The sequence below is a fragment of the Micromys minutus genome (assembly GCF_963924665.1).
Source record: "Micromys minutus genome assembly, chromosome: 3".
Lineage (NCBI taxonomy): Eukaryota > Metazoa > Chordata > Mammalia > Rodentia > Muridae > Micromys > Micromys minutus.
Genome location: NC_137972.1, coordinates 90,139,955 through 90,154,311, shown reverse-complemented (window position 1 = coordinate 90,154,311; position 14,357 = coordinate 90,139,955). Strand labels below are relative to the sequence as shown.

At 44.6% G+C, this 14,357-nt stretch overlaps 1 protein-coding gene across 1 annotated transcript in view; it reads right to left on the bottom strand.

Annotated features, from left to right (window-relative positions):
* Window positions 1-14,357, bottom strand: part of DYNC2LI1 (dynein cytoplasmic 2 light intermediate chain 1) — a 32,199-nt gene that overhangs the window by 7,341 nt on the left and 10,501 nt on the right. The window contains exons 5-10 of the mRNA XM_080913942.1: window positions 11,437-11,525; window positions 4,790-4,976; window positions 3,772-3,840; window positions 3,188-3,265; window positions 846-922; window positions 452-522 (exon numbers count right to left, since the gene is read on the bottom strand). Of these exons, the coding sequence (XP_080770068.1) occupies window positions 452-522; window positions 846-922; window positions 3,188-3,265; window positions 3,772-3,840; window positions 4,790-4,976; window positions 11,437-11,525 (571 nt within the window). The remainder of the gene's footprint in view (window positions 1-451; window positions 523-845; window positions 923-3,187; window positions 3,266-3,771; window positions 3,841-4,789; window positions 4,977-11,436; window positions 11,526-14,357) is intronic.

Genomic DNA, 14,357 nt, shown 5'->3' with positions numbered 1-14,357 from the left:
ATCCCACCACTTCGGGCTCATAAATCACATTAATCATAACATGCTCCAGAGTTCCCTGACTACCTTATACTCCTATTTTCTTCTAAACTGGGGGAACTAGAATCTAAAAGTGTATATATGTATGTACGTATGTACATATGTATGTATGCACGCATGCATGTACACATGTATGTACATATGCATGTGTGTATGCACGTATGCATGTATGTATGTACATATGTATTATTTAGTAGAATAGAGAATGGTCTGTCTCCATGCGGTGCCCTGGCTTCTGTCACAAGTACATCAATGTGTTGGAAGCTTCATCAGTTCTTGGAGTACAAATAAATGCATAAAAAATAACTGTCAGAGATGAAGCCAGAAATGGTGGTGTGCTGGAGATCAAGGAGGCAGGAAGAGAAAATCAATAAGCAATTTAAAAAGATTAAGCAACATTAATAAGTTCACCAACCTATTTGACATAAAGAATCCAATCCTGCTGTGATGAACAGTGGTTTATTCTGATCCACACACATTGATTTGCTGTATGGCAAAGAAAAAGATTGTATTTTAGTTCATCAATTGAATATGCTGTCATGCTCTAGTGTAAACACAGGCCACGTTTTACCTAAGTCACACATGAAAGCATCGACCCGAATAAACCAATAGCATTGGTTGTGACAGACTAACGCCACAGTCAATTCAAACCAAGAGAAAGAACAAAGCCAGAAAAAAAACACATGCTAAAACTTCCAACTCCATTTAAAGTTAACAGAAGAAAATCCTAAGCACAGGAAAGCAGTAGGTGGAGGAAGACACAGAAGCCAAGGAACAGGGGCAGCTGATGGGAAAACATGCACCAGTACCTCTTATCAATACCGAATGCCAACTGGTTGATAACACCTCGAATCTTCAGTAACAGAGCTTCTGATTTGCTGGTAAACTTAGAAGCAAACAGGAGATAAATTACTCTCTGCTTTCTCATCTCTAACAGTAGAAACCAGCTTGGAGGAAGCACAGATGGGCAGAGAATCACAGCTACCCTCCTCAGAACACGGACATTTGAGTTGACAGAACAGAAGCCGAATAAAGCAGCCTGGACAAGCTTGCCTCGGTCCGCAGAGATCATGAGTGCTTGTGGGAAGGACCCCTGGGAGCTCACCAATCAATCATTTCACAGATTTCAACAAGCAGACTTTGTTTTTAATTCACATATTTGTGTTTGCCTGAAATGTTTGTGGTGTGTGTTGACGTGAACATTCTTATTGTGTTCTAAAAGAGAAACCCCCAACCTGATTTGGTTAGACGACGAAAGGCATGTATTAAAAGAAACTTTGGCATGTCTAGGTGCCCTGCAACTAGCAAGGCAGCTGTGTGGTAGCTGCAGGTGGGGTCACACTGGCGCTCCCTGAACTGACTTTTTAGCTTCTTTTTTAAAAGTCACCGTTTGCCTTCCAATCCCTTGCCACTCAAAGGCAAAGGAGATGTGGAGTGAATCTACTGATGAAGTAAAGATGTCAGCTTTCTGGCCCCTGCGGCAGATCCCAGGACTACAGTTTTGGGATAAGAGCAGGCTCACAGAGGATGGACACAAGAGGAACACAGGTCAGACACATTCATTTAAAACAAAGAACTTAATGATGCTCATGTTTATCTGGGATATTTAAAAATAGGATAGTTTTTAATTAAAAAAGATCATTGTACTTAGTTTTACCAAGACATTACATATTCATTACAATATAATCAATGTATTGTTATTGATTTAAACTACGTAATTTTATGATACTTTGTTTTTATTATATGTTCAGGAAGAAAACCTAAAGCACAGATATGATCTGCAGGATGGAGGGTGGGAGAACATTCCAGATTTCTCACTAACTCTTCTAAGCCTGCTGCCTCTCACACCCCTGCACACACAGCAGGTGCTCCTGAGTGGTGGAACCCGCCTGTCCCCTCCCCCAATCCCAGCCAGAGCCACCCCTTCCACTTTTGGACGGTGGTGGCTTATGACGCTCCTCTCCACTTATTGGCAGAAATCAACTAGAAACTTCCTCCCCATTGGTTCTTCCTCCCCATTTGGCAAAAAGACTTCTCAAAGCATCCCATCAGCCTGACATATAGGTAGAGAGGTCAGGCTAAAAAGAACACACAACAAAACGTGAGATGCTCTAAACGCACAGAAACTGAACACACAGAGAATACACAGCATGTTCAGCCGCGGGAGCAAAGGGCTCTGCCCGGCCATGGGGCCTGTGCTCTCCTCTTAGTGACTTGACTAGAGGAAAGGTAACCACCAACTAATTATGCAAAAACTAAGGTAGCTTTGTTTTTGTTTTTTGAGACAGGGTCTCATGATACAGGCCTGGAAAAGGTAGACTGTTTTAAGTCCCACAGTTAATCTTTTAACTTACATTTTAAATTTGCCTAGCAAAAGCAGTTCAGAAATCAAGGCAGCATTTTTTAGCAAAATCATTTTATATTTTATCTTTTGTTTAAAGGATAACCAGCAAAATCTGGCCTACTTCAGAAGATAATTACAATCACATGCTTTTGGGGTTGTTATTGAGACAGGGTCTTACTGTGTAACTCAGGCTGGGTTGCACTTGAGTGCCTCCTGCCCCATCTCCTGAGTGTGTCCACTGTTACCTCTTTTACTGACTAGCTCCATGTTTCAGGCCCTACACTGAGCACCAAGCACCCCTTCTGCTGCTCCGCACGAAGCAGGCAGGCACTGTTCCATCCATTTTTACCTGAGAGGAGGGGACACTTAAGGAGTTTGCCTAGAATCGAGTGTCTAAGAAGGGGCCATCACACTGACAATGACTTGGGCGGCTCAACTTCAAAATTCATGAGTTCAGCTTCTATAACAACATCGGTTTTCCATAAAAACACCATCTTACTAAAGTCCCTCCCCTCCACCCTTCCTTTGAGGGGATACAGACTCTAATTCTTAAAGATAAAAAATGAAATTGTGGGAACACACCGACGAATCTCTGAAGCTGCCTGGGCTTACAAGCCATGGAGGGAGAAGAGGCCATGGGCGGTGTTGTGCAGATGCCCTGTCTCGGGCCTGCAGGGGCGGAGCTTTGGAAGTGAGAAGGAAGGAGCGGAGCAGGCTGAGCTCAGGTATCTATTATTCCTTCTGTGCACCTCTGTCCCCTTTCCTCATTCTCTCTCTGTTTGAGCCCAGAGGGCAGGGGGCACTGACCATCAGCGAGGCCCCGTAGTAATGTGCCACAAAGCGCAGGGTCTTACATATCACCTTTCTCTTCTCAGGATCAAAATCCTGTGGAAGAAAATTATTAAAAGGAAAAAATAAGCCAGAGGTCTCAAGAGCTTACTTGGGAGAAACACATTATTTGTTTTATATCCCGCCCTGAGGAGTCTGGCTCGGTCACCTCCACATCCACATCTAGAGACTGAACAAGCTACAGCCTCCTACTGCTATCAGATCTGTTTGAATGCTTGGCTTCAGAGAGTCCAGATATAAGCACACATTTCATCCTGTGCAATGCCCTAAGGACTCTCTGACAAGCCAAGATAAGAAGAAACTAATTTCCTACTTTCTTCAATTTAAAGTTGGGAAGAAAATCTTATCCCTCAGTGCTGAAGATTTGTTTTTTGAGTCTTCCGCCTCGCCCCGTCCTAACCGTCCCGTCCTCTCTAAAGTCCTTTAGATGGTGTCTCGGAGCCGGTCCCTTCTGGAGCTAGGGTCCTTATTTCACCATTTTTACACCCCCTCAAAGGCGTAGCTGCACACGCCAAATAAACAGATAGAATGGAGACGCTTACCTGGAAAATATCATATTTACTCCCAATAATGACCAGAGGTATTGGAAATGGGTCAATTAATTCCCGATCCTGTTAATAAACAAACGTACTTGATTACAGCTGTGTATGCTATGCCCCCAGGAATTTCTATTTATCTCAGAAAACATCCTTTATTCCCTTCACTGATGCTGACCTTGCTTTCTGTCACAGTACCATTCGTTCTGTGCTGTATTCTAAGTGCAAAGCCAGAAATGAGGATTATTTTAACATCACGGTCCTCATTCGCCTCCATAGTCTGCTGTTCTGGGTTTTCGTTTGTTTGTTTTGCTTTCCAAGACAGTTTCTCTGTGTAGCCCTAACTGTCCTGGACCTTGTTCTGTAGACCAGGCTGGCCTCGAACTGTGATCTGCCTGCCTCTGCCTCCTGAGCGCTTTCCTACACGGCACCCCATCTTTAAGGAGTTCCTGATTTATGCTATGTGTGTGCTGCTTGTCTTGGTCTGGCTCTGACACTGTATAAGACACAGCACACAAACTATGGACACTATGAAGTGCTTCTAGTTTTCTAGATGAGGACACTCCAGACTGTATCTAAATGACAGCAACCTTGGAACGTAACAGTTTTTAGGCGCTGGAGGAGTCTCGGGACAGCACTGAATGAACGCAGGCGTGCGGTGCTGAGGAGGCAGCTGAGTCTCTGCCCCTGCCTCAGTCTGTAGCTTCAGCCTTCCCCACTTCGGTCTGCATTTTCATCTTCAGTTTACAGAGATTATAGAATCAATATCAAAATTCTACTCTCAGCTTCATTTCCCCCGAGTGGTGCAGTACACCGCAATAAACACGGCAGACGCCTGACAAGAGGGCATTGTCATCTTCTTGTGCTGCTCTTACTGAGGTTTATGAAATTGCAGTAATTTTCTGGTAAACTGGTTCATTTACATCAAACGAATTTTAAGTCATGCAGAAAATGAAAGAAGCTGTATCGCAGAGCTGTCTCTATGCTGTGTGGTGCCGAGGCCAGAACAAACCAGTAAACTCACCGGATGGTCCTTCTGCATAACGCTCCACATCCTCTGCCTCATCTCAGCTGAAGCCTTCGAGTTTGTCTTGCCCAACTTCATGATCACCTTGTCCACATGGCTTTTTGTGGCTTGCAACAGATTTTCCATGGTGGGCCAGAGATCATTAGGTTTGGAAAGATCCAAAACAAGAACAATAGAAAATGTCCTAAAGAGATTTAAAACAGCTTTAGGCAAAAAGATTCCTCGTGACTGTTTTGAGATGTGATGTCCTGAAATTTATCTAATATAGTTTAAAAACCCAGCATGCCATTATTCCAAGATGAAGTGAGAACTCGCTTACTGCCTATGTGTTCTGGTGTCCTTCCCTCCGGGACTCAGTATTACAGGAAGAATGGTCCAGTTCAGAGAAGCTGAATGCCAATGGGCTCACCGATGCCATGTTTAGATCTAATTGTACCTGATGCTCCACAAAAGAGGAGCAAAAATCTCAATGCCAAAGTCAGCAGCAGCACAATATAAACAGAAGGGCAACGGGCACACTGACCAGCCTCATCACAGACAGTGAATGGCACTCCTACACATTAAACAAATCTAAATCTAAACTCTGCAACAACAAAATAATTCGTTAAAAAATAGACTCGAATAACTCCAAAGAGCTATTCTGTTGGCCAAGAAACAAACAAGGATATGCTCAAGGACTAGAGTGATGGCTCAGCAGTTAAAAGCACTGGCTGTTCTCCCAGAAAACGAAGGTTCAAGTCCCTGGCTCACAAGCGTTTGACTCTAGTTCCAGGGGGTTCTGTCACCCTCTGCTGGCCTTTGAAGGTACTGCATGCACGTGGTGCACAGATACACACACATGCAGGCAAAATACCAATACACAAAAAAATTTTAAAAATGTAAAAATGCCTAACAATTTCACTTATAAGGAAGATGAAAAGAAAACTCGAAGTGAGAGTGTGGTCTCACAGCCATCATGGGAGTTGTTACCTAAGAAAAGACAAGAGGAAGTAAGTACTGCTGAGAGTTGGGGAAATTCAGAACTGAGTATCACTGGAGAGAACTTCAAATAGTGGAGCAGCCGTGAAAACAGCGTGCAGTCCCTAAAAAACACAGCGGAGAACCACTGGTCCAGTGTTCCATTTCTAGGTCTGTGCCCAAATTCTGAAGAATGTTTTTGTGACCTTGTAGCCCTGGCTGTTCTGGAACTTACTATGTAGCCAAGGATGGCCTTGAACCAACCACGATCTGCTTGCCTAGGTCCCAGACTGTTGGGATTATTGGCTGAGCCACCAATCCCAGAGGGAAGCTATGGCTGAAAAGTATGCAGATGTCAGTGCTCACAGCAGCACCGCCCACAACAGCCAAAGGGAGCACAGCCCAAAGTCCGCGGATGGGTTGACAGCGAACAGATTGTAGCGTACGCTGATGAAGAAGCATTACCACCTTACAGAGGAGGGACGTTCAACACACGCTACCCTGTGACCTGGAAGACGTTATATTAAGTTAAATAAACTACAAAAAGGCAGACACTACTTGGCTTTTTAATATAAGGTGCCATGGAGTCAAACTGCTAAGAGCCTACAAGGACTTGCCCACAGGGAGACCGGAAAGGCCTAGGAATACATGTGGTGCTTGTGCTTAATGCCCAGAAGAGCTCACCAACAATGGCGTCAGTGGTAAATGTTAGGTTGTGTATATTTTAACCAACTGAAATACACACACACACACACACACACACACACACACACACACACACACACATGCTTTAGAAAACCATCGGAATATAGTCATTTACAGTATACAGACATTTAATCATGGCTAACATTGTTTTTTGTTTTTTTAAGACAAAGTTTCTCTGTGCAGACCCAGCAGTTCTGGAATCGACACAGATATGCCTGCCTCTGCCCCTCTGCCTCTGCCTTTGCCTCTCTGTCTCTCTCCCTCTCTGCCTCTGTCTCTCTTCCTCTGCCTCTCTGTCTCTCTGCCCCTGTCTCTGCCTCTCTGTCTGTCTCTCTCCCTCTCTGTCTCTGTCTCTCTGTCTCTCCATCTCTGCCCCTGCCTCCCAAGTGTGAGCATCACAGTTGTGCACAATCTTGCCTAGCTCAGAGCCAACATTCTTACTCAACTGGCAAATATTCTGCTAGGAGACAAAATGAAGCTATTCAGTTTTTTTGTTGGGTCAGTCAAACCGGCTATTTTGGGTAATCCATACAAAACAGAATCTAAATTCTGTGCCTGTGGTCTCAATTTAGTAAGGATCCTTTAGATACTAATTATCAAACATATCTGTAAAATTACTATCCAGCCAGTCATTTCTATGTCACACAATTAAGTTTATAAACAGTCTACTTCACTAGAGAGTCATATACTAAGTATGGAGTAGCAAAGAAACTAGTTTTACTCTCAGAGCTTTAGATATCATACTTTGGGTTTTCTTTTTAAAAGGCAGGTGCAACCCTTTTACTATGGTCAAATAGTACAACATAAAAATTATTTTTAACCCTGAAAACAGGCAGAACAGAAACGGATTACCTAACTTTTTGTTTCTAGTACTGTGTAGCTCTATACCTTCTTTATGGCAAAAGTTAGCTAAGAAAACAGTTTTAAAATTCTTGAAGTGAGACCAGACCACAGGAAATGTTCTATTACAAATTAATCTGAGATGGCTAGGCTGATTCCATGACAGGCTTCAAATTGGCAGTTTTGGAGACTAGGCCTAAATCTCTGTCTCCAAGAACTGGGCAAGTCCAGGCAAGTCCAGGCCTCAGAAGCTGCCCCGCCACCTGGCCTGAGGCCTGGACAATGGGTCAGCAGCAGTTTCTAGACTTTCTCAGCTACTTCCTCAGCAACAGTTTCCAGACCTCCCCAGCAAGTTTCCAGCCCCCACACCCAGGTACTGGAATGTCTGTAGAGATGGACCTAACAGATTAACATAGAGGTCACCTACCCTGGAATTCCCTAATGTGCTTTAAATCAGACCTGTGAGCTCACTTGGTTGTCTCTCATCTTGATAATGGGAGACCCCAGTGTGTTGGACTTCTGCAGAATAAAACACACTTTGTGTTTACATATAATTTGGGAGTCATTCTTGAGCAAATTGTGGATTCTCACAAATCAGTCTGTGGAAACATTCTGTTCTATGAACATTATATCAAGGGTAAACAATATCTAATTGCATGTGGCAATATATCAGTTTCTCAATTTTCTGAGGTTTGCCCAAAATAAGGAAATTACGTGTCAAACTAATTCCATGAAGTGAGATCCTCACAAGCCGCACCCAACTTTGGACCCCGATTTGGGGCTAATTCATCACAGCCCAGACTCTTTCCCTCTCCCAAAGCTGGCTCCAGCTGTCCTGGAGCCAAGGGACAGGAAGTCTCAGACCGACACAGTGAGGAAACTTTTCACTTCCCGTAGAACCCTGAATTTCCACAAGTCTGTCTGGCAGCCCAGTCTCAATTAAGTGAAGAAGAGTCAGGCTGTGTACAAGTCTGGCCTAGTACAGGCAAAAGTGGGCCTCTACTTGCGGCCTTCCAGACTCAAGGTGGCAGCGGCAGTGGCAGAGGCAGCAGCTTCGGGCTCTTAGCTCCTCCCCACTCTCACTCTTACCTCCTCTTCTCAATGGTCAACTACAAACCATGCTGGTTCCTAGGAAGCTTTGCTCATCTCCATTAAAGAAAGTGATAGCGGGTAGTGCGGGGCACACCTTTGACTGCAGCACTTGGAAGGCAGAGGAAATCTCTGAGTTTGAGGCTAGCCTGGTCTACAGAGTTGCACAGAGAAATCCTGTTTGGACAAAAGAAGAAGAAGAAGAAGAAAGAAGAAGGAGGAGGAGGTTGGGGAGAGGGGAAGGAGGAAGAGGTGGGAAGAAAAAGGAGGAAGAAGGGGAGCAGAAAGGATAAGGGGAGGAGCAACAACAACAAAGTCAAAAGTAACACTATATAGCTGTTGAGTTCTTTAAAGAAACTAACCAACCAACCAAAAAACAAAAACAAACAAACAAACAAAACTAAAAATCCCAACATCCTAATGTCCCAGGAGAAAGGTGTCTTTAAGCAGAATTGTGGGGCCTCCGTGCACATACAAAGCCTAACTGAAAACATCTTGTCACCAAATGAAGTTCCAGTACTGGGAACAGGCTACACCTAATTGAGTTGGTGGCCAAAGGGCTTCCATAGGAACCTCCAAACAACGAGGTGTTGTCAAGACTATAGTTTGTTCCCCACACACTGACAACAAAGCCCCATTGCGAAAGACAACAACATCTACACAACTCACTGAACACAGAGAAACCAAGCTAGTGACTACATAGAACCTTCACCCCATGTGCTAACATCTTTGGAACAAGGTACTCTATTCACTACCAAAGGAGAAACTCAGAGAAAAGGAGAAAACACCAACTCAGCTACAAATCCTTCTATGTACAACGGTATCCTGCCTCTGAGACATGCTGATGCAACAGTGCACAAAGCTTGTTAGAGGAACCAACTAATATCTGGTTTAATTTAAGGACCACTCCGGAAGATGGAACCCATTCCCAACAATGTTTGCATGACCAAGAACCCGAGACTAGATAGCTTAGGGACCAAGGATAAAAGCAAACACTTGTGTTCCACTAAAAGAACGCAGCAATAAAGTGACTGCAAATGACACTGCTTCACTCACAGACCAGCACTCAGCCACATCCAGACGTTATTCAGGGAATGAGAGTCCTTGGAACACTCAGCCCTAAACCCACAGTCTCTATTGAATACCGCCCCCTCAGGGTTCAGGAAACCCCGCTGAAGAGGAGGTAGGAAGAATGTAAGAGCCAGAGGACACGGAGGAAGTAAACAAGGCCTTCCAAATCAACAGGTTCTGTGCACACAGGAGCTCACAGTGAGGCAGTACTCACAGGGCCTGCACGGGTCTGCACCGATTGGGTCCCAGAAGCTACTTAGTCTTGTTCAATGGAATCGTGGTAAATATTCTTAGTTGTCAACTTGACTACAATTGGGATGAACTAAAACCCAAGTGGCTGGACATGCTTATGAGAGGTTGTTTTAAATTTAAATCCGTAAGGGGGGAAGATCCCCTTTAATCTGAGCCACGCCATCTGCTGGCAACCTGTCTAAAGGCCTGAAAGAAGGAGGCGGGCTCTCTTTGTCTGCTTGCTCTCACTCTTGCTGGCAAGACCATTTCTTCACTGGCATAAGAGCCTACTTCTCAGGATCCCAACATCTACTGAGCAGCAGCTGAGACTCCAGCCTCGAGCTCACTGCAAAGCCTAAAGGAAGCCTGCTGACAAACAGAATGTAGTTTGTGGAGCCCCAGACTGTTGGATGCCTTATGACATCTGATAACTCTAGCTCTGAGAAACCTGATGCACTCTTCTGGTCACCACAGTCACAGGCACACACACACACACACACACACACACACACACACACACTACATACTCACACACACACACTCACACACACCACATACTCACACACACCACATACTCACACACACCACATACTCACACACACACACTCACACACACACACACACACTCACACACACCACATATTCACACACACTCACACACATAGTCACACACACACTCACACACACACACACTCACACACAGTCACACACACACACACACTCTCACACACACACACACTCACACACACCACATACTCACACATGCACACACACACCACATACTCACACACACACACAGTCACACACACACACACTCACACACACACACACACACACACACACACACAAACACACACACACACACGATACTGCATGCTTTCAATCCTAGCACTGAGAAGGCATTCAGGTGGATCTCTGTGAGTTCGAAGCTACCTGGGGCAACATTGCTAGACTCTGTCTCAAAATGAATGAGAACAAACTACATTTCACCAAGAGGAAGACATTGCTGGTTAAGTAAAGCCAATCTGACCTGTTTCTAGCTAACTTTGGAAAAGCAACTGTCTTGTACAAATGGCGTGATTCCGTCCCTAGGGCTTCTCACGCCTGAACTGTGACAGACACTTGCTGGGTCCTCTGTCTTGCTGTTCTGGCAACAGCAATGGTTTGTGTTCGTCTCTAATAAGAAATATTTCAGATTCAATTTTTTTATTTTTCTTGGCTAAGATCAAGTCCCAGCAACACAGAAATGTCACAGTTTTCCACATCTGATACGGCCAATTCGCGGGACCGTCCGTGGGTTTGGAGTTTACCCCTTGGCCTTGATTCTTAAAAGTCAGTAGAGAGACCTTTCCTTTTCAACACGGGCATTCTTTGGATGGAGGCAGTAACATTAGTGTGCTCAATTCCTCGGGGCGACTGCCTGCAGCCAGCTAAAGACAAATCCCTAGGCTGAGTTAGCACACACTAAGATCGAGTGGAAATAATCAAGCTTTTCGTACTTTTGAAAATGAATTCATCACCCAAATCCTACTGGACATTTTCCCTGCCCGCAGGATTGTAAAGTACATTGCTGGCAGGATGCACCTCACAGCCCTGGCCAGAGCCTCTGCTCTCTCCAGACTTCTCTGGAAGCGAAGCGGTACAGTCCAAGCTCATGGGAATGAAGGGGCTGCGGTCACCCCCAGACAATGTCTAACTGTCTGGTGGAAGCCTGTTCCCCGGGCCTCCAGTCGACTGTGAGTCTCACTCACCTTAAGGTGTCGATTGTGATCGGTATGCTGATTAAGTCCAGTAAAGAGGTTCCTCCACCCAGCTCCCAAAAGTGAGCAATGTCCTTCGGCTAAAAGAAAGTAGAGGGTTTAAAAAATACTCAATTTTAACCTTTTAAGTGTTCTGTTATACTTTATTAGCTCCTATGAGTAATAATTATAGATAATATTCAGCCCTCTCGAACCCTTTCTTCTTCCTGGAAACATTTTCTTTCCTCTGTTCATACCTTGAAATATGTATCAAATACATTCCAAAGAACAAAGAACCTGTCAGCGATACCCACTTTTCTGTGAAAATAAATACCAACTCTGTTTATATCTTATGGAAGGCACACACAGTGCTCCCGACTTCACAACAACACCACACATAATACGTACTTAATAAACTTTAGGTGTAATTACTCAGTGCAGCGCACTTGGGATTCTCATACAGTAGGGAAATAGAGCATTCTGATCTAAAACACAGATGCTCACAAATGAGTGAGCTGTGCAGATATGACCTGAGCAAAACCGTTCCCTGAGGGACCCCAAGAGGCTGCCATTGGTGATGACAGGTGTGGGCGGGGGCGGGGTTGTGGTGGAGGAGGATTTCTGTTCAGAGGACTCTTTATCTAAGAGGGATTAACAAGACCAGCTAGCCATGAAGTTTGAACCAGTGTGATCCAGGACTGCTCACTGGGATATCTCTCCATTGTCACCAATGCTCTGATGAGCAAGCACCTTTGTCCTGTACGAGGGGCTGACCAAATGTCTCTATCTGGAGCTCACAATGAAAGTTAGTCTGCAAAGATGTGAAGCTCTGAGAGCAGATTTAGAGAATGCCCGTGTTCTGGTCCAAAGAGCAGAGGAACAACAGGTGCCAGGCGGCCGTCCCCTGGGTTTTCATGGACCCTACCGTGGACGAGGACGGTGGGTGGCAGGCAAGCACATTTAGATTAATATATGTCATTTTCTTTCCTCGGTACAAATTCTCATGATTTCTAAGACTGTTTTACTGTTGTTGATACTGAATCACTAATGTTTGTGGAATGAATCAGTTTTCACTGGAAAATGTCTCTTGCTTCACAATGTGGCAAAGGAAGGTTTTACAGCCCTTCTCGGAAGTCCAGTCTGTGAGAGCAGTTTCAAGTTTCCCATAAAAAGGATAGCTCACATCATAAACCACGTGACTCACAAAAATGAGATTCTCTGGCATCTCTGTGTGTTCTTTCCTTTTTAATTTCTCAGTTTTAATAACCTACTTTCGTTGGTAGATCCAGAAAGCAATAGTGGGCACTTTCGATTCTTGTACATTTACGTCTGTCATAAAATTCTTTCTTTTCTATTTTGTGAGACAAGGTCTCACTACACAGTCCTGGCTGGACTGGAACTTACTACATAGATTAGACTGACTTTGAACTCACAAAGATCCACCTGCTTCTACCTCCTGCGTGCTGGGATCGTGGGCATGTCCTACCATACAATTCTCCAGCGAGCAAACATTTGAACGAACTACATTATTCTGACAAATGTGCTTCTGTGTGGAAGTAGTAGGAACGTCTGCTTTCGACTGTTCTTCACACTTCTAAGTTTACGATACAACACCCTTGGCTATGAGACCTCCAGAAGCAAGATCACTTAGGAATTTGTCCCCTTACCATATATTCCTCTGTGTTCTCCCTCTCTGCTGAACAGTTCTAACATCTCTGACAGACATTAAAACAGGTAAAGAACAGACTCCATCAGGCCTGTGGTCTCCAGCAGCGCTGCCACGTCCCAATTTTTCCCTCCCAGCATACTAGGGGTTGAATGCAGGAGTGAAGAATGCTAGGCCAGTTCTCCAACCCTGAGCTACAATCCCAACTCTATTTAAAAAAAATAAAACACATTAATAATTTAGTTCAAACCTCATATTTTTTAAAAGATCTCTAGAAAAGTCAAAAGTAACTCATAAAATGAATAAGGCTATTTACACCTCTAATGCCATTTCTCAGAAAGGTCTGAGGCAGGGGAATTGTGAGCTCAAGGCCATGCTGGAGTGAGAGACCAATCTGGGTATATAAGAACCTGTCCCTGAAATCAAACAGAACCACCAAGGGGCAGGAGAGCTGGCTCAGAGCTCGGAGTACTCGCTGCCCTGTGGACTCCGCTCCCGTTCTCAGCGTCCACACTGGGCAGCTCCAAACTGCCTGTAACTCCGGCTCTCAGAAAGCCAATGACTTCTTCTGGTTTCTAAAGCCACCTGACTCATGTGCAAATACCCACAGAAAGAAACACATGTAAACACATAATTAAAAAAAACAAAACCTTTGGAGTTACCATATAATGTGTGTGGTGGGGAGAGCAAATTCCACTTGAGATTATATGCTATCAGCTAAAACCTTCAATCTAGAAATGGATTACCTTTTGTTGAGTCATTGGCTACAGAGGCCCCACAAACCACTTCCACACTGATCAAACATCGCAGGTTACCCCCAACTGGATGGTAAGGCCCCATCGCTGAAGACACCACTTGCTTATGTCATCAAACATGGACAAGTTGAAGTTGTGTTCAACTAGAGGTTCCATGCCTATGGATTAGCATTCACAGTGGTGGGCGGCACTGTGAACGCTATCAGAGGAAAGTGATAACCACCAGTATCGCTACAAACCCGACAACAGAGGCGTGCCTGCGAGATCTACGGCTTGCTCAAAGGCAACGGGAGCAACCAACCACTTTTTGACTGGATTTAAGACCTACTCCATGAGTTGGACCCCATGTCTGACTGTTAATGAGCACATGAACCTGAGACTAGATGGGTCATGAGTTTGGGGAAAACCTACTGTTCTTATTCTCCTATGAACATAGTGACAGGCCAGCCAACAGATCAGTCGCTGCTCAGATCTCACCAGACAAGCCTGTAGCAGTAGAGGGTCAGTAACAC